Below are 21,317 nucleotides of genomic sequence, written 5' to 3' on the forward strand. Positions count from 1 at the left end.
ACAACTTAGGCCTGTAGTTTTCACCAGATGTTTTGGATCATTCCAATAGTGATGACTCAAGACCACCAGCAACATTATGATTTTAATGAATTAATGTGTAGTTTTAAAGAAAATTTTAACATTTCCTTGATCCAAAAGTTCTCTTATGAATTTTTTCAAATCAATCAAAAAATTTGGCCTAAGTGTTTATCGGTGTGTCATATGGGATAGCTAATTTCTAATGTTAAAATCCAAATTTGATTGTAGATAAAATTACATGTAATAAAAATATATATAAAAGTTACAGTTAAGAAGCTCGTTCAATGTATAGCTATACAAAATTTCAGCGCTTTAAACCGAAACAGAACATATTCTGAAACATTTTGTATCTTAAAGGGGAACTCCACCAATTTTTTAAAAAAACTCTACATAATTAAGTGTTTGAGATGTAAACAGAATCATTCAGAGTGGTTTAGCGTGAAATCCTTAATTCTAGAGAAACCTACTGAGTCAGAATTGGTCACAGTGGTGGTGATAGGAACCAAATGTCCACCTCTAAAAGCTCCCTCACAGAAAGTTACATGAAATGGTTAGATGCTGCCTGATGTCTGACACATTGTTTTGTGATAATTATGATAAGGTTTGGCTTAAAATGTATTTGAATCCATTTATTTTAATCTATTCATGGTGGGCAGGCACATGCAAGGTGCTGTAAGGCTAAATAGTATGCCAGAAAAACATATTTTTTCCAGATTTACCACTATTTTGCCATCATCAACATTACAGATAAAACTCAGAGGACACGTGTGGGTTCACTGGTGGTTTTGGATAGTAAATAAAATGGCTACGCTTCTGTTGTTGTCATGGCAACACCCTGGTTCCTATCACCACCACTGCAAAGAAATCAGTCGGTAAGTTTCTCTATGATGAACCGTTTCACATCAAACCACTCCGAATGAATCTGTTTACATCTCAAGGACTGAATTATTCAGAACATTTTTTAAAAATTGGTGGACTTCCCGTTTAATATGAGTGAATAGTAACAATTACAATACTCAGCTCAACCAGCTTTATATCAGAAACTTTAAATTACATTCGCCTTTGCGCACATTTAGCCTGAAAAGAACTTTGACTCATCAAAGGTCAGAGCATGGTGGTATAAAACATGTATGTAAGTCAAAAACACCGTATAAAGTAAGTTCTCTGCTGTTTTTCTGTTCTGCACGACAGACATAACATCGACTTTCCCGCCATTATAAAAGCGTTTAAAAGAGGACCGGTCCATCTGAGCTCTTTAACGGGGGAAACGAACAACATCTTAATGATTTTTTAGTTTAATCGCAGAGAATTTGGTTTTGCTATAAACACAGATACACATATTTCCTCAATTGAACGTACTATTTTATTATGGTAGCAGCTGAATGTAAGAAGTGATCTGTATGTGTACTTCGGTGGTTCATCCTCCATTCCTGTTACATGCCGGACAGGCTGCTGTTTATCTTTCCCTTTTTCTTATATTCTAGTTTTATGCAGGGGCAGGTAGAGTTATTTAGGGTCGACTGGGCTTCGGTTTCTCAGACGCCACAGCAGTAACTGTTAATCATAAAGTGACATTACGTTATATTTTATTTTTTCCTTCTCCACTGGATCCAGCGCGAGAGATGGAGAGCGAGACAGGAGTAAGTGCACTAACGTTAGCCGGCTCGCGCTGTTAGCCAATAGCTAACGCTAATTTCGTTCGACTGATTCACATTTTTTCCTCTTTAAATAGTCATTTAAAACGCATGAGTCGAGTTGAGCGCGTTGACGTTACTTTGTATTGAATTTGTGGTTGTGTAGCGTATAAGTTAGTTAAAAGAAACGTGTTTCTTCAGTGTTAGCAGCTAGCATAGCTTGCTAACTGAGGTAAGCGCTGTTTGCCAGATTAACTTCAGCTACGCCGGTGGCTAAACTGAATCATGTTTAGTGAACATTGTTACCATCTAACTTAGTAGTCAACACAATAAAATAATGGCAGTCTAGCTAAGTAACCTACTCTGGTTTGATTCATTTGTCAAAGGACTCGTCTTTTATGTTAAGAACAGTGATTGGGGCGATAAATATAGTTATGTTCCTAGCCAACTAGTTAGTAACGTTCCTATCTGCCCCTGTTGCCCACCGGTTATCGGCGCTGGCTAATATGTATAGAAACAAGACCACTTTGGAAGTCCAAAATGCTGATGAAAAAACCTTTACGAAGTCTGTTTTTCGTCAGTCAGAGACACCCTGGAACTTGGGCTATCCTTGTTATTATTCTCTAAGTTATTGTGGGATATTTCGCTAGTGTGAAGAATGAAGTGATCCATTGCTGCCAATATCTGAGTCCATATCAGAATCACTTTATTTCGCTAAGCATGGTAGCTACACTCTTAAAAAAAGATGCTTCTTTTTGTGTTCTTTAGTGAAGTGAATGATCCTTTGATGAACGGTCATTTCATGCTCGAATAGTTCTTCGCATGCTGAAATGTTTCTTCAGATTTGTGGAGAATGTGTTGTATATGGTTCTATATAGAACCTCTATATAGTACCAAAAAAGGTTCTTCTGTTGCTACAAGTTTGACCTTGTAACAATAGAAGAACAGTTTTTGGTGCTGTATAAAAAGATCCATGCCGACCCTTACTCAAGGTTACAAAGCATTCAATGCAGACTCAGTTAGTAGTAGATTGTAGTCGCCCTCATCCCAATCGGATGTGTTTCTCTCCCTGAAATCAGACACAGACCAGCTCTCCTTCCACCAGTCCTGCTCCTGCTGAACTAACTAATGCCCTGCACCAAAGCCACCCCTTCGGCACAGTCATCCCGAACCGGATCTTTGTAGGAGGGATCGATGTTAAAGTAAGCATAGGCCAGTGTCTGTGTATGTGTGTATCTGGAAATCACTATGTCCATTAAAGAGGAATGCCACAGATTTTGTTCTCCATAGTTCAGTCCTTGAGATGTGAACAAAGTAATTCAGAGTGGTTTAAAGTGAAATGGTTAAATGTAGAGAAACTTACTGGCTCTGATTCCTTTGCAGTGGTGGTGATTCTATGATACAGAATGTCCAGTGAACCTACAGTGTGTTCTGAGTTTTTATATGTAATATTGAAAATGGTGAAATAGTTATAATTGTAAAGAAAATGTTTTCTTTGGTTTCTACTTATCAGAACTATCGTAAAGCAGTGACTCAGACCTCAGGCAGTAATTCTTAACCATTCTATGTAACAACTTTCTTTGATGCAGCTTTTAGAGACGTTAAACACTTTGGGCGTCTGGTTCTTGTCACCACCACTGTGAACAGAGTTTCTCTACATTTTGCGTTGATGAAGTTAATCTCATCTGATTTCTGTTCTCTCTCTTTCTCTCTCTGTGTCTGTGTCTGTGTCTTTAGACCAATGAAAATGATCTCAGACATTTTTTTTCTCAATACGGAACGATTAAAGAAGTGAAGATTGTTATTGATCGAGCTGGAATATCAAAAGGGTCAGTTTATCTCAGTGTTTATCTTGCTGTGTTTGAGATGATTTAATTGAGTTAAAAAGTGCAGAAGCTCAGAGGCTTTGTTATATTCTCTCTTTAATTTTTGGCTCTTCCTGCAGGTACGGCTTTGTCACATTTGAGACTCAGGAGGACGCGCAGAAAATTCTGCATGACGTAAGTGTGTATGTTTGTGTTGTGTGTGAGTGATGGAGAAAAGAGTATAGCATAGCTCTGTGTGGGGGATGTGATGTCTACAACACAAGGAACAGGTTGTGGAGCGTAAACTAAGATGTGCATTCCGACTGTTATTGATATTCGAGTATCTGTGTGGGATCATGAACGATTAACTGCAGATTAAAAAAAAAAAACAAAAAGAAAAAATGGATTTTGTCTGGAAATAATGTAGAGCTGTGCCTTATATTTTTTTAATTGGTGTTTTTGAAAAATGTAAAATTTAGCATTACACAGAGGAATACATTTCAAAACATGTTTTATTATTCAGAAACAGCCGAGGAAAATTTAGATGAAACTGCAGCACTGCATGCTTCTACTGGTGTTATACCTCTTCAGTGGACATTGTGCCAACATGTTGGTTTTGTCAGAGGAATGTATTTAACCTGACAAGACCATTTCTGGATCCAACGTAAGCCTAACCTATTTAGCAACGCTGTCTCTGCCTTCTCAGTCACCTCCTTATCAGCACATCCTTAGCAAAGCATCCATGGAGAAGCAGAGTGTACTTACTTGAAAATGCGAGCAAAACATTGACCTTTTACACAAAATTAGTGTTTCGCTGAATTGTTGGTCTGTATGTGAAGGGTTTCCTTCTGACACATTATGAGTTATTTTCAAGAGTTTTCTATTTTTTCATGATATATGTTATTGCGAGTGGACTTGTAGAGTTAATGAGTAATACCACCTTTATTAGAGAAATGAAAATGTGTTTTCCAGTATATACATCAGCTGGTTGTTTATTATTACATTGTATCTAAAATATACAACATTTTGGGATAGATATTTTCTCTATTTTTCCATTAAGAAGCACAACAAATACCGGAATAGTGATTTCAGTATTTGAATACTGGCACCTGGAACCACTGTAATTTTAAATTGCTTATTCAGGATCCTTTATCTTAGTATTGCAGCAGTGACAGAAAAGACTGTAGTGACTGTAATGCATTCACACAGATACACATGGTGGTGTAATTTACAGCCACTATGTGTGTGTGTATGTGTGTGTATATGCTTCTGCTGCATTATTGAGTCATTTGCGTATATCTCTCTGTCTCTCTCTTTCTTACAGGCTGACAGGCTGTGTCGTGATAAAAGGCTAAACATTGGCCAGGCTATTCGCAGACAGCAAGTGGGAGGACATTGTAAGGATCATTGAGTCACACTATTTAAATTAGCACTGATGAGCTAAACAGACATAATGTTGTAATTATACTAGACATATAAAGACGGATGACAAATTAAAGAAAAACTCAACGTAAAGTCTCATAGTAAGGTATTGGGCCACCATGAGCCACAAAAAACTGCTTTAATGCAACTGACTATTGATTCTATAAGTCTCTGTAACTGTACTTGAGGGATAGAACACAATTCTTCCGAAAGATATTTGACCAGTTGGAGGTTTGATGAAGGTGGTGAGGGCGCTGTCAAACACGTCAGTCCAAAATCTCTAATACACTGTAAAAAATTTTATAGTAACCGATTGCATGGCTTTTCTTGAGTTGACTCAACTTTGAGTTCACCCAACTCAGACTTCTTAGTTGAGCTTGATTATGGCATGTTTCCTTTTGGGCTTCTGGATATGGATAGTTATGGTATTGCTGGGGTTCAAACTCACAAACCCCTGATGTTGGGATGAATTATTAGACAGCTGCACCACACGAGGCCATACTACACTTCAAAGTTAAAACAACAAATATTTTCTACAGTGTTTTAAACATTTATGGACACAAGTTTGAACCCCAGTTTGAACCCCAGCGATGCCATAACCGTCCATACATGTGTACTTAAAAGGAAAAGCTGTCTAGCAGGATTGTGTGATGAAAAGAGTCTGGGGGGGACATTGAGTATAAAAACAAAGTTATTTTATTTATTTATCTGAGATGCAGAACAAAAAAATTAAGAGAATTTTTGACTCAACTAAGAAGTTCGAGTTGTATGAACTCTTGTTTCCTCAGGTTGAGTCAACTCAAGAAAAGCCATGTAATCAGTTATCATTTAGAGTTGAGCTGACCTCTCATTTTTTACAGTCTAGGTTTTCAGTTGCATTGAGATTTGGTGGATTTGAAGGCCATTGCATATGTTTTACCTTATTTTCATACTCATTAGTCCATTCAGTGACGCTGTCATCCTAGAAGAGACCACTATCTTATATAAAGGTGATCAGTCAGAATTTTAGGCACCTGAGAAATTTAGAATTAAAAAGCAAATGATCTGATTATTTGCTTAGGAAAAAGCTAATATTACAATGAATACAAATAATATTAATACAATAAGTAGTGATTTTATGTATGACAGTGTGTTTAACTGTCCTCAGTTATCTCATAGTGGGGTATTATTTTTGTTTTCTTCTAAAACGTGGTTTGACTAGTCAGTGCTTCATTAAATCAGGTGTGATCGTGATGGAACTTGACCCCAGCCATCGCACAGATTTGTTATCCAGGATAAAAAATTGTCGACATAAATGGTAGTAACAGTTTCAATTATGTGTACTGTTGCCCAAAGGTTTTGCGCAGTACTGTGTAAGCAATATGGTGTGTGTTTTAAAGCTGTTAGCTATATCAGACAGGTGTGATGTGTGTTTTTAAAGCAGGCAATTACAATATGGCAAGTCCAAGTCCCTCTCTGGCTGTCCCATCTACGTTTAGCACCATGTACCTGACCACTCCAACTGGATATCCCTACACCTACCACAACGGAGTCGCCTACTTCCATACCCCAGAGCCCAACACACACATGTCACACTGGCCTACTGTGAGTCTAACACACACACATCCCCACACCATTTTCATCTGGAGCTATAGTGCTGTCCAAAAGTCAGAGACCACCCATCGTTCATTTTGTTTCCAGTCAAAATATTTCCAGTTAAGTATAAGTTACTTGTTTTTCAACATCAAGAAAAACACAGAACAGTTTAATTAAAAAATTCTGTACATCCATTTGTAACAGTTTTGGACGCAACTATTTTAAGAAAAAAATAACATTTGATATATGATGGAAAACCCATTTTTATGTCTCCAGTAAAGATGGTAATAATTATAATGCAGCTAAAGCATATTTCAGTAGTTATTTGTGTGAACATTAGTGTGTCTTTAAAGTGGAACATAACGTCAGTGACTCCTTTGGGATCAGCTTTTGTTGGGAGCACACAGCTGTAACTCTGGATTTAAAACTGGAAGGATGGAAGAGTTAAAGTGATAGTAGAGTGCACAAAAGTAAAGAGTGGATAAATGAAATACTGATAGATTTGATATATCTAACCTAGTGTTGAAGGTATTTGTGTATTTTTCTGTTTCTTGCTGAAAAATGAATAAATTGTATTTAATGACTGTTTTGACTGGAAACTAAGTAAATGATGGGATGGTGTCTGACTGTAAACTGGGCTTATTATTCAGTTATTAACCTTACAGCTTGATATCCAGTGCACTATGGATTACTTATTAACTATAGGTTATTTAGAAACTAACTTAAAGTATGTAGTAAGGAAGGAGAGCTTGGACCTGCTGTTGGGTCCTTTTGCTCTGTAATATGATTTTCATCCTGTTGTCAGACTTTGCATTAAAAAGTTCAAATGACTGTGTTAAAAATTGCTTTTTTGTATGTTGTAGCCACATCCGATGTCTGGATCTCCTGTCATGGTGACACACTCTACTTCTTTCTGCACTCCTCATCAGTGCCAGGTCAGATTCCACAGATACATACAGTAATGTGCAAACGTTTTAGGCACATGAGAAAATTACATATAAACAGCTATTTATCTGAACAGAAAGCATTGGTGAGATTACACTGTTATTACAATAAATATTACAGACAATAATGATAATTATAATATTTATGTAGCATCTTTCATACATTAAAACTGCAGCTCAAAGGGCTTCACACAATACAAAGTAAAAAAGATGGTCAAAAATAAAATAAACTTAAAAAAATGCAACTAATAAAAGCAATCACAGAAAAGGGGATATTTTAATAATTAACGGATGAGATAAATGTAAAAATAAAATATATAATAAAAATACAGTTAACAAGAAAGCAAATGTGGTATTCCAGTAAAAACAAGGGAACCAAAAAAAACTAGTTAAATGCTGAAGTAAAAAAAATTTAAGTAAAAACAGAACGCTGCCTCTTTGCTCTTTCATACGTGGAATAAGGTTCACACTAGATGACCTTAAAACAAGATTTGGAACATAATCTCTTTAGGCACTCAGAAATATATAAAGGTATTAAACCATTAAGAGATTTAAAAACCAGTAGTATAATTTTATAATCGAATCTAAAGGAAACAGGCAGCCAGTGGAGTGATGCTAAACTTGGTCTATTATGGTGTTCTTTTCTAGTCCGTGTTGGTATTCTTGCTGCTGCATTTTGCACAAGTTGTTGGTTTGGTGTACTTGTAGGAAGTCCTAAGAACAAAGCATTACAGTAGTCGAGTCGAGAAAAAAACAAAAGCATGGATCAGTTTCTTAGCATCTTGCAGACAGAGATAAGGTCAAACCTGTGCTATATTCCCTGAATGATAAAAAGCAGTTTTGGTAATATTATTAATATGTGGTCTAAAAGTTAAATAAGAGTCTAGAGTTACACCAAAACTTCAGTTTTTGTAGAGCCGGATTTACAAGTCTTTCAAATACCCTTTTCCTCTTTGCTCCACAACTAATTCTAATTATTTCTGTCTGGTCTTCATTAAGTTTTAGAAAATTGCTATTCATCCAGCTAATAATGCTGGACAGACATATTACAAGTTTATCTACTGTAGTGACAAAAACTGGAGCTACAAATTTATACAGTTGTGTATCATCTGCATAACTGAAAATTGATGTCATGCTTCCTAAAAATCTGACTAAGTTGCAGCAGGACCATGTACAGAGCCTTGTGGTACACCACAGAGAATATCATGCTTATCTGAGACATGTTCACGTATGCTTACAAACTACTGTATTCCAGTTAAATGTGTAGAGAACCAGTTTAACACAGTTCTGGAAAGACCAACCAAGTTCTCAGGCCAATTTAGAAGTACTCTGTAGTCTATTTTATCAAATGCAGCAGTTAAATCTAGAAGCATAAGTACTGAAACATCACCTGCATCGGCATTTATCCTCAGATCATTCACTGCCTTCAGTAATGCTGTTTCAGTGCTGTGATTTGCTCTAAAGCCAAACTGGAATTTTCTGGAATGGATATTCTGTTCATTAAAGAAATCTTTAAGCTGTGAGAAGACTTTTTTCAATTTTTTCACATTTTTTTTTACCCAAAAACCGAAAGGTGGAGATTGGTCTGAAATTGCTAAGAACTGAGAACACATTTTCCAACACATTTAGACAAAGCTGTCGAATATTTTTAAAAAATACTATTGGAATAGGATCTGAAACACAGGTAGAGAAATTTAGCTGCATGGCAACTTTTTAAAGTTTTATCTCATTAATCTTTTGAAGTAGAAGAATTTATAGTGTTTGGCTGTTGAATAAAAATAGAGTCTAATATTGACAGTTTTAGAGTTCTAAAATTTGACCGAATCTTAGTCATTTTTGTATTAAAAATAATGTAAAATCATTACATTAATGCAGTAAGTAGTAATTTTACATTTGTCAGTGTTTGTTTAACCAGTTCCAAACCTCTCCTCAAAGCAGCCTGGAATTACTTGTAGTTATCATTTAATACTTGGTTTGACTAATCAACACTTCATAAAGTTGAAGCAGGCGTGCTGGTGAGGGAATTTGTCAGATCTTTGTGATGCCTGGGGACATCCAGCAGACATCTGGAACCAAACAAGCTCAATTTCTAACTCTTGTTTTGTTCGTTACATTATACTGTATTTGTTTAGGTTTATTTGCATTTATTCTAATGATCAGATAAATAGCTTTTGCACAGTACTGTAAAATCACAGTATATCACAACAGCAGAACCAGATCTGTGTTTGGTAATTCTAGAGAGGGAGAGAGAGGGATAAGGAGCTCATAAGTAAAAGAAATTCAGTATAGACCTTGTGATCATTTCTTCAAAAATATAACTTCTTGCTCTAACTGGTTCTTTCTTTGCTTGTCTGTCTCTCAGGCTTCTTCTCAGTATGTGTCTGGGCACGTGCCATGGACTGTTCCTCAAGTAGAGGTGTGTGTACTCATGTGTGTTCAAAAAGATGCGCTGTAGTTAATTTGTGTCACTGATTGGTCATTTCAGTTAATCTGTGCGTGTATATGTGTGCGTTAGTCTCCTGTGCCTGTCAGCCCGAGCCCTTTTTTATATATCCAGCCTGCTGAGTTAATGTATCAGCCCATGGAGATGCCTGCAGACAATGGCTGTGTTCAGTCAGCCATGCCTGTGGTGGAGGCTTCTGTTCCTGAGGTAAACACAAACACATTTTCTCTTGTACATTAAAAAACCTGCATCATGGAAAACTGTTTTTCCTCACCTTTTTAAAAAGATTTTGATGTAGTTTGAAAACACTGTTCAAGTTTTAAAACGTACTAGTCACTCTCCAGTCCATGTATGGAAACTAAACAGCAAAAACAGGCGGTTTTGAATGCAGCTACATACAGTTGCATGAAAAAGTTTGGTGCTCCTGGCTAAATGACAAATTCTTTGTTGATTTTCTGAGTGAAAAAAAGTTAACACATTTTCTGCAGAGAAGACATTTCTGCACATTTTAATGCACAACTACTGTTTATTTGCTGAATTTAACGTTAGAAAAGAACTGTGGCCTACGCAAAAGTTATAGCACATATTTCTCCTCCACTATGTTAATCTCAGCAAATAAATAGAAATTGAAACAGTAACAAAACATGTGAAAATGAATTATGTATGTTGTTGGTGCATATAACCACACAGATGTTTTAAGTGGACCTCAAGGGAAAAACTAAAATACTTGAAAAATATATGTTCCCTTAAAGCTCATTCTGCAAACTGTTATTCTGTTTGTTTTAAGACATTTATAGTCTAGAGTCTAGTCTAGTCTAGGGAATCATGCAGGCACTGTTCAGGACCTCATATACGCCTAAAGGGTGTCTGTACATAGAATGACTGTTAAGAGCAGAGCACACTGACTGGACAAAAAAGAATATTATATGTGCAGCTGTCCTTACAGTGTTCAGATAAGCCAAATGAACCAGTGTGAATGGGGATAGGACATTCGAGGCTTTCAGAAATCAGGTCTGGCACACCAACCAGATGTTTGTGTTTGTCCATGTTTGTCCAGTTGGTGTACTCTGGGCTTTAGAAGTTCATAAAAGATGTGTATGAGTGCAGGCTTAAGTGTCTATATGAGAAAATACATGACACCCTCAGCTAGCAGGTTATTAAGTACACGTACTGATTGATTCTTTATTAGACACATACCTTAAGCGGGCAGTATACTATAAACAAAAACAACCTCTTTTGGTGTGTGCTGCTTGCCTTGTTTGTTTTAAGACCACCTTCTTTGATGAGAGACCTCCTTCTGACTGTAATTGGTCCTTATTATTAAGTCATTCATTCTGAGCCCTCCCCCTGGCTGTGTTTGGTCCACTGCAAAAAGTGGGCTTCGAGTGGGGTGCTGAGACGTATACCAAATTCTTTTTAAGCATATTTAATGCAATATGTTCACGCAATAGTTCTGTTTTGTTTAGTTTGTCTTTTGAAGTATACTGCTGGCGTTAGTTGTCCATAAGGACGCACAGAAATATTGGAAACAAATCAGTATCTGCACATAAATAATTTTAAAAAGACAGCCAACTATATTTGACCATATTTGATTATTTATTTTACTCCAGAAGAGCAGAATGTTTCTGCTTTTGTACTTACTGTGTTTGTAATACTAACACTAAACGTTATGTTTCTTTGTAATGCAAATACAGGTAAATCAGAAGTAGTCAGAATTGGCAGATGTACATGTGTGGACTATGGGCAGCAGCCCTGACTTCTTGCATTAGATCATCTGTACTTTTTGTAGGTGTAAGAGACCAGAGCTCATTTTCTTTGTGCACAATCTGATTTAGGTCATCATATATCCTTTTATCGAGGGTCAGTTTCTGACAACTGGACTACACTTTTTTCATTGGCAACCCAGAAGTGACATCTGAAGTGTTCAGTAATGCCAGCAAAGCTGTACCTGATACACTGAGACTAGTAACATGCCACTGCCATGTAGAGTAGAAACAGATGGCTTGCATTTAGTAATTGTACATCTACAAGGTGCACCATTATAAGTGTTTCTGCTAAAACGCCCAAAGAGTGGAGGTAGGAGGGATTAACAACCTGGCAACTCGGCATATGAGTTCAATGTGTATAACGTGTTTGTGTGTATTCTGTGTGTGACCAGGCGTATGTGGATCACATGGTACAACCTCCATATCAGATTTGTATGCAGAGCCCTCTCATTCTGTCTCAGGATGGAGTTGAGGTGAGCCTGTATTTCAGTCTCACTGTAAGGCAGTGATGTTGTATACATCATTGGAACCTAGCAGATCTTTTGCCTCACTAGGAAACTTTTACAATAACATGGTTTACAGCTGCATATGATGTACTCCATAGTAGGTGCTTTGTAAAGTTAATTTATTTTTTTAATGGCTTTCACAGAACGTAGTGTCCTGGAAATCCTAAAAGGGAAATTCTACTAAAAATCTGTATAATTCAGTTATTGTGAATTGTGTGAAACGGTATATTGTAAAGAATCTAATGAACATGGTAATGGTAAATATGATGAAATAAGTTTTCTGAGATTGTTTTGCCTTTACGTCTCGCATGTACCATGAATTGATTTAAAAAAAATAGTTTTGGTCAAAACTATCATAAATCAAGGTCTCAAGCATCAGGCAACGTATTCACAACCATTTCATGCAATAGCTTTCTGTGAGGTAACTTGGTTGAATGTAGACGCACTCCTCACTGTCATAATAGCTGTATCATAAGCCTGCATGTTAATATATTGAACCAGTTCTTGGACTTGAAACAGGACTAAATTCAGTTGAGAACTTGCCTTTGCTATAAGAAATGAATACATGTCTCTTTTTTGTTTTTAGCATGAGCAAAAGTTCCACCAAGTCAGACGAGGTTTCTCCCACTTGCCGGTCCACATGAAGCCTAGGTACTGCCGTGGCCCTCATTATACGCACCTGCGCAAAAACTACCGTCCGGAACTGGCCCACGTGCCCCCCGCTCCTGCCTCCTCCCCTGCACAGGAGGTGCTAAAATAGAGCCCTTCTTTTAGTAGGGTTTTTCTCCCCCCCTGCTTGTTCTGCTGCACCTCACAGCTCAGCACACCTGGCTGCTGTCTGCACAGACAGTACCTGTCTACTCTCAGCCGCAACAGAGATCAAGCCCTAAACACAACTTAGCTCTGTCCAGCCTAAGCTCACTGCATTTAAAACAAGCTCTACCAAGTATACTCACAATATCTTGATCAGACCTAAACACTACCAAGCCTAGTCTACACCTAAATGTTAACTGTCAATAAAGCCTGAACCAAAACAAACTGTCTACCAGACCTACACTGAAACTAGCATTGCCAAATCCGAATGCAAACTGGCCTAGAATCTGCATACAGTACAATACACTAGTAACTACAAAGAACTAATCCTCTATCCAAACTAAACACACACTGGTTCACTCTCTTTACCAATAAAGAGAAAATTAATTAGAAATACAAATGTTACATTAAAATGAACAAGGACCTCTGGAAAAAATATATAACTCTGTATAAAACTAAATTTTGTAGTGTTTACAGTATTGTACTTTTTTTTTTTGAGCTTGTCCAGTCCACTCTTCAACCTATTTATTGATTCATTGATACTGTGATTATTCACTCAGCATACTGTCTGTTCTGTCTTAAACTTTAACTCTCTCATTCAAGAACAAGAAACTGTCATTTAAGAAATATTTTGAAATGGCAAAGTCCAGTACTAAAAGAGGTTTCCTTTAAAGACTTCTGATTGATCCTGAGGTATTTGGGTTCAGTCAAGATGCATCTTCAGTTCATTTTTGTACCTTTCATAACACGTACATGGTCGGATATCCTAGCCTTGTAATAGCAGTGTACACTTTGTTTATCATGGAAGTGATACATTACAGCAGTTAGACCTGACCTAAAAGAAAACATCAGTTTACCAGTGCCATTACAACCCCACCCCCAGTGTTGATGTTAAACCTACAGTGTCCATTTACGTCACAAGCTAAACACCATAAGACTGAATTGAGCACTGGCCATTGAACTATGCAGACAAAAAAGTGATTACAAAATATCAGACTATGCATTCAAGGTTTGCTTATATGGCTATAATCATATCACCTACCAGCTTAACAGGAGATGACAAGAAATCATTTCTGGATGCTTAACAGTTGAAAAGTATGCATTGCAAATAAGACCATAATTTTACTTTCACAAAGATAAATTCATAAAATATTAATGCCTACAAGAAGTAGTTGAAGTCAAGTGCAAATGATCTGGATGACATTGTATTGCGATGTGTCTAAGATATTTCATAACTGCCTGTATACTTTTATACAAAAACAATGACGTCATCATATGCTCTTTATGTACTTGCTTTTTATTAACTCAATATTAAGATACAGTGAACTCATTTTCATACTATATTACAGTCATACTGCTCCTTGATCAGCTTATTCAACCAGGCATAATTATTTATTTATTTAAATATATATATCAATATATCTGTAGTCTGTCTTTTAGCTTATGGTTTCAGAAACCCACTCGTCCCACAAACCACTATCCACTGTGCAAGAGTGTTTTCCTTTGGCTTGATTTTCTGGAACTGAGTTGTGTTTATGTATATAGTTAGGGTGGCATAGTTAAAAATTTTAGATATTGTATTAATAGAATGTGACGAACAGCATGAAACACATTTACATGTCACTTAGTTGTGACAATACTTTAATGTAACTAATTTAGAAATGGTACCTTTAGTATATGTACTGGTTCGAGACATTGTGTAAACACATTTTGAGAACTGCTGTTGGCCTGAAGAATAACTAACTAGGCACGACTTAAGCCTTAAGCAGTGCATTGCAACATTTATGCAATGTTTTTTATTCCTGGAAAACTATAAAAACTGATTTGAGATCCAGTCGTGTGCCTTATGGTGTCATTTTGACATGTTATTTTCTTAAGTAAATTTAGTCCAGTGACTAATTTACAATGGTAATTTAAAAGTTTTTATGGATCTTGTGACACTGCTTTTGTTTCTTTATTTGGTCTGTACAATATTTACACAAAAAGCGAAACATTGTTCTGTTCTAACTGTACTAATAATTGAATGTGATTGCCTAAAATATGACTTATTTCAAAAATGTTTTGTTAGATTTATTCCTTCACTAAAACTCCTTGATTATCTAGGTCTGTGAGAGTTTCATAATTCTTAAAGTTTTCCACTGTACACTGACACAGTCAGTAACATCAGTCTTTGTTCTTGGACCTGGGAAAAGTTCGACTTCTCAGATACCAAAAGTATGATTCAGAGACCTGCACATTCTCAGTTTATGCTGTTAGCAGTTAACGTTTTATGGATATTTGCTTACAGTCTACCAGTATTGCCATATCTGAATGTCTTCATTTAAAATTTGCCAATTGCTGAGACATGTATCCTTGTTTTGAAGGATTTTGTTGGTTCTTAAGTGCTTTTCTGAGGGATTTTGTTGGTCCTTAAGTGCTTTTTGGAGACTGTATTGTTCCAGTCAATAAATATAACTGAGTGACTGATTAAACTGACTCAGAAACATTTGTACGTGTATAGAAGGAATGGGGGTGATGGGTAAACATCTGCTCTTATGTGCCATACAGTACCACAAAAAAAGGGTCACAACAGCAGGTAGTTTATCTATACTTGTTTATTCATTATTTATTCACATACTAATGAAAATGATACAGTTTTGTAGAAACCCAACAATAACAAAAAAAAAGACTGAATGGTCTTAGTTGTGAATGTTTTAAAATTACTTTTTTTTTAAGTTTTAAGTAACATTAGCAATAACTTAACCAAAAGAATAAAGAAAACACAAGCATAGAAAAAGCAAGCAGAAGGTTAAAAAGACTGGAGCATGATTTTTAGATAATGTACAGAACAGGTGTGGCAAACATGGTTTCCCCGTGGTTAAAACCCTATCATGACACTAAAACGTCCCTGTAGTGTTCCTGTAGCTCTACCGTTGGCAGGGCTGAGTATTTGTATCAGCCAGCTGATTTCTCCAAAGCTTTTCTTTATGTCATGTACTCAGTTAAAGAAAATATTTTGACCTCTATGTGGTAGCAGACGCATGAGTTTGGCATTTGTAAGGTCTCTCATGGTGGGTTTTGTTGTTCAAGATGACAGTATTTGGACGGGCACAATGGTATGTAAAACATATGTATGTAGATGCGTGTGCTGCGCTTTTATACAGGTGAGGTACTTTTATGTACGTTATCCAATCTAACCGAATGTGTGCCTGACAATTAGATTTGTTGAAGGAAGACCTCACCCAAAAATCCTAACCCTGCTCATGATAAATAAAAGCTAGTATGGGCCAACTGGCAATATGTAAATGAGATCCTGTGAAGACGTCCCCACTAGCATTGATTTACTGTCAGCAAGGTTAGTATTTCTGCATGAACTATTCCTTGACAACTTGCATCCTCAGGCCTCACTCTCAGCAGAGCCCGCATTCTGCACCTCCTCCTCCAGTATTGGTACGATTAGATTGTCCTTTGACATCAGATTATATTTCATTACAAAACGAGTAAACCGGTGACACAGGAAGGTCTCATTCTGTAAATAAAGAAAAACAGAAACAGAGTAAATCAGTCTTGGTTTGGTTTCAATTATGAAGCTTCCTTAAAGTCTGCCACCAGGGGGGTTTTGTCAAATAAAACCCTATTTAGTTTAGGACTAGACTTATTCCTTGTCTCAAAAACTAGCTCACCTCATACTTGTCAAATATCTGGCGGTGGTGAAAGTAGGCGTGGGAGAATATCCTGTAGATCCGGCGGCAGACAGAACCCAGCTTCGCCACAGATGACTCCTTTATGCTCACCCTGTCAAAAACCCAAGGTTCACATTAGTCACATTATCATTCACTCAGTTAGACTTTCACGAGCAGATTATCTGAATCATAATCATTCACCCTAATTCACAATGTACAGTTAAGGTTAACTGTAAATTCCAATGCTTGCTCGTTCAGACTTTACTTATAACTGGACATCACAGGTAAAAAACTATCCCAGAACTCTAAGCCATAACACTTCACAAATTCCCTCCTCCTCATCCAAGGAACAAATGTAGTGGGAGAATGGTGTGGATTTAGTAAATGTAATCATAGTGAGGTGAGTTTTCAGAGACTACTACATATGTACTACAGATAGTACACTGTGCCACTGTGATGCTCACCGGCTGGGGAAATACTTGTTACTGTTCAGAAGACAGGCAGCACCATCCAGCGTATGTCTAGTGTAGTCGATAGCAGGACACTGGGGACAGACACAGGCTTCAGTCAAGAAAACACTGACAGATACACACAAATACACTTTTCCTTTCATGTGTATTTCATTTGTGTTCCCTGTGATCAGCATTAACACAAGCTACTTGTTTACTGTATTTGGTCATATGAAAAAAAATTAAACTGTCTATAAAAGTTAACAATATTAATACTGTGTTAACACAATAAATGGCCCTTTAAAATAAAAAAAAACTCTTCAAGGTCAAATTTGAGTAAATAATTCAAATACAATTCATTTCAATAAGCTACAAAAAATAATGAGATATATTGCAATACATTATTTGAATCATGCAACAGCACTAATTCGAATTCTATACATCCAGGAGAGAGGTTTATGTATTGGTCCAGGCACACAGCCTTAGTTACGCATACATACTCAAACATTCTTGCCCTCACCTCTTTGGGGGTTTTATGTGCAGCACACAAAAAGATCCACTGCTCTGTAGCTGTCATCTGTGTACATGTGTCAGGGTGGCATTCTCCCTGAAGGGCAGTGACACACACAGAAACACAACACAAGCTGTGAGATTAGGAAGATGTGATGAGGTCTTTCAACTTACTTTTAGAGATTTAACTCTGAAAGGCACAACAGAAGCACTATGAGCATCAACATTCACTTACAGCAGTATTACAATGAATTTGGCTTTGATAAAATGGCAGCATTTATGTTTTTTGACTGCCTTCCACAGAACTGTTAGCTTTACTTTCAAAGGGTTAATGTCCAAATGACAGTGTGTGTGTGCAAGAGAGAGATTTCTACCTGTAATTTAACAGCAAGACCATTTAGTTCCAGACAAAACTGTCTATAAAGAACACAGAAAAATTAAATAAGGACAAATAGCTACTAATCGTGTAAGCTGCCCTTCATTAAAATATCAGACATGAAAATGTGCAACTCACTGAGGTGCAGACTGATGTGGTTTATTTAAAACTAGAATACTGTATAATGTAGATGTGAACAGTACCAGTATTTTCAGCTTTACAATACAGTACAGAATACAGTTCTGCTTTCAGTAATCTCCCTTTAATTTATAAGCTGTTAATGAGAATGATTCATTACTCAATACATACACATTACACTGTTGTTAAAGACCAAGTATTCAAGCAAAGTAAGCCTTTCAACAGTGACAGTGAAATTTCTTACCACTTAAAAGGTTATTTCCACTGATTTTTCAAAAAGATTCTGTATAATTCAGTGGTTGTAATGTAAATGAAGTCATTCAGAGTGATTTGATGTTAAATGGTTCATTATAGAGAAAATTACAGTCATATTTCGTTACACTGGTGGTGATGGGAACCAGAGGTTATGATAAATAACACTGCAAATATAGCCATTTTATTTGCAATTTTATTTGCCTTTATTTGTCTTAAGCTTGTATATGTAAGGTCAATAAAGGTAAAATACTGGTAAATGGAAAATAATAATACATAAAAAAAGTTATTGTTTTGCCTCACAACCCTTGTTTTCAAAAAATATTTTTTAAACCTCATCATAAATGTCATCATAAATGTATGAATGACTATCATAAATGTCTCAGGCATCAGGCAAAGTATCTGTAACCATTTCATGTAATGACTTTATTTGATGGAGCCTTTAGAGGCATTAAACTCTTCAGAAGTCCGGTTCCTATCACCACCATTGTGAACAACTCTGACTGTGCAAGTCTTTCTAGAACAAACAGTTTCCCATCATAACACACTGAATGACTTTGTTTACATCTTCATGATACAGTTGTAATGTGATCCTTTAACACCTTAAAGGGGAACTTCACCAATTTTTCTAAAATTCTACATAATTAAATGGTTGAGATGTAAACAAGGTCATTCAGAATGCTTTGATGTAAAGTGCTGCATTCTACAAAAACTTACGAAACGCCATACGAGAATTGTTCACAGTGGTGGTGATAGGAACCAGACGTCTGTTACATGAAATGGTTAGATATATGCTTCCTGATGTCTGAGACATTGTTCTATGAAAGTTTGGATAAAATGTATTTAATCCATTTATTTTAATTCATTCATGGCAGAGAAATACGTGTAAGGCACTGTAAAGCAATCTGACCACCATCAACATTACATGTAAAAACCCACAAGACACGTGTAGGTTCAATGTTGGTTCTGTACAGTAAATAAAATAGCCGTGTTTACATCTCGAGGACTGAACTGATCAGATATTTTTTAACAATTGTTGGAATTCCCCTTTAAACTGTGCCCAAAATGCCGATGAAATCACGTACCTCAGGTGCTCATATTTCCAGACACCCTCGTCCTGCCCCTCAGGAGGCTCCAGGATCTTGTCGATGTTGGCGCAGTCAGAGCGAATGTTCTGCTGAATGTACTACAGAGGGAACCAGAGATTCAGCTGAACAGCTGACGGACAAAACACAGTCACCCCAGAGCAGCTGAACACGAGCAGCTCAGGTTCCCCCAGCCAGAAAAATCAAAGCTTAATGCCCACCTGCTGCACCGCCAGAGTGCTGTCCATCTCCTCAAAGGACTCATCGGGCCAGTTGTAAAAATCCTGTCAGCACATTTTGAGGATGGCATTACTTTAGAAGAGAGGATACTTCCCAGAACACAACTCAGAAATACTGCTGTGGTTCCCATGAATGTCATGAGTGATAAATACTGCCAATATTTATCTAAAGAACTGATATCTTCAAAATGTAGCCTACTTGTTTGGAACGGGCCAAGTTTACCAGACACTCTTTCTAGTAGTGTTAACCACCTTACACAGGCAGCAGCAGTAACAAGGCTGAAGTTGGCCTCCTATTTGCCAGCTTCTTGTTCGAATTTTCCCGTTCCACCTTAAACAAGACGCCAGAATGTAACTGCTGCACCATTTAAGGTGGATAAGGGGAAAATCTTAACAAGAAGCTGGCAAGTAAGAAGCTGACTTCAGCTTTGTGAAGAAGTAAGCAGCTAACCTAGGTTAGCTAGCTAGATAAGGTAGCTGTTCTTAGTTGAGCTATTTCTCAATTCCATGAAAAGCCACTTCCACTCATCCACCTAATAATTAATCAGTAAAGTGGAACCGCGGAAACTTTGACATCAGACGCTGAATTAAAACCATTTTTAGGGAAAACAAACGGCAGCTGCTAGCTAGCTAACTGGGGTAGCGTTAGGAAGTTAGCTAGCTAGCTTATTTTGCTAGCACACCTCCCGCTTACGTCCAAATGTCACCTCGGGTTAATTTCACTGTTTTTTAAACAAGCTACATCTACACCACAACACAACAGGCCTCTTTATAGTTAGAGCTGACAGCATCCTGACTTAGGGTATTCATGGTTAACGTTAGCAAGCTAGCCTAGCTAAGCTAACTCTGTGGCTAACTAAGCTAGCTTCTCGCCAGAAGAGCGTTTACTTGACAAGCTACACTGAACACTGTGTGCTTTGAGCACTTGGAAATGGCTCTCTTCACCACCTCTATGTGTAATTATTCTATGCTCATTTGGTTCCTTCTGCTGTTTTTTCTGTAACACTGAGGTACCTTCGCCTTGGTTCCTGGACGGTTCCTCCTCAGGACTGCTGCTCCCTCCGCCATGACCATCTCGGCAATGTTCCGGCTCTGACAGACTCTGCTACAACAACACACCAGCTCCCCCTACTTGGTTTCTAAAACTGTTATTTACGTAAAAATGCTGGCAGATGTAGTTTCTTCTTGAAGAACGTTCAAATGTATATGAATCTGGGAGACCCATATCTCAGAATCGTTTCCGTAACCCATTACCTGAGGTGAATAGAGTAGCCTAAGGCCAAAGCGTGCTCTTAAAAAGACGGTTCTTCGAGGGCTCTTCAGTAAAGGGAATGGTTGTTGAGAATCATGAGTTTTATATAGAACCATTTCATAATTTAATATTGTTCTTTGCATGCTGAAATGGTTCTTCAGAATGTGTATGGTTCTAGCCTTTTTAAATATGGTTCTATTTAGCACAAAAAAGAGTTCTTCTACTGTCACAACCTTGACATTGTAACAATAGAAGAACCCATTTTGGTGCTACAACCATATACAACAGATTCTGCATCAGTCTGAAGAACCATTTCACCATGCAAAGAACACGAAGCATGAAATGGTTCTATGTAGAACCATTACTCTCACTAATGAACCCTTTATGAATCATTTTCTTAGAGTGTATGTACATCAATGCATGATAAT

At 37.1% G+C, this 21,317-nt stretch overlaps 2 protein-coding genes across 2 annotated transcripts; one reads left to right on the top strand and one right to left on the bottom strand.

Moving 5' to 3' along the window:
• Positions 1 to 1,640: 1,640 nt before the first annotated feature.
• On the top strand, positions 1,641 to 12,873 carry LOC118807432 (protein boule-like). Its single transcript, XM_036569443.1, has 10 exons — positions 1,641 to 1,658; positions 2,732 to 2,854; positions 3,390 to 3,481; positions 3,598 to 3,652; positions 4,782 to 4,854; positions 6,303 to 6,463; positions 7,318 to 7,389; positions 9,683 to 9,814; positions 9,914 to 10,048; positions 12,700 to 12,873. Exons 1-10 carry the CDS (start codon positions 1,641 to 1,643, stop codon positions 12,871 to 12,873), a joined length of 1,035 nt encoding a protein of 344 aa, XP_036425336.1.
• Positions 12,874 to 15,629: 2,756 nt separating this feature from the next.
• LOC118807855 (MOB-like protein phocein) lies at positions 15,630 to 20,879 on the bottom strand. The gene is made up of 8 exons (XM_036570001.1): positions 20,652 to 20,879; positions 19,620 to 19,682; positions 19,399 to 19,499; positions 17,922 to 17,964; positions 17,558 to 17,644; positions 17,053 to 17,132; positions 16,589 to 16,700; positions 15,630 to 16,434 (listed from the first exon to the last, which is right to left on the bottom strand). Exons 1-8 carry the CDS (start codon positions 20,709 to 20,711, stop codon positions 16,303 to 16,305), a joined length of 678 nt encoding a protein of 225 aa, XP_036425894.1. The 5' UTR covers positions 20,712 to 20,879; the 3' UTR covers positions 15,630 to 16,302.
• Between the last annotated feature and the right edge of the window lie 438 nt (positions 20,880 to 21,317).

The sequence above is a fragment of the Colossoma macropomum genome, unplaced genomic scaffold, assembly GCF_904425465.1.
Source record: "Colossoma macropomum unplaced genomic scaffold, Colossoma_macropomum, whole genome shotgun sequence".
NCBI lineage: Eukaryota > Metazoa > Chordata > Actinopteri > Characiformes > Serrasalmidae > Colossoma > Colossoma macropomum.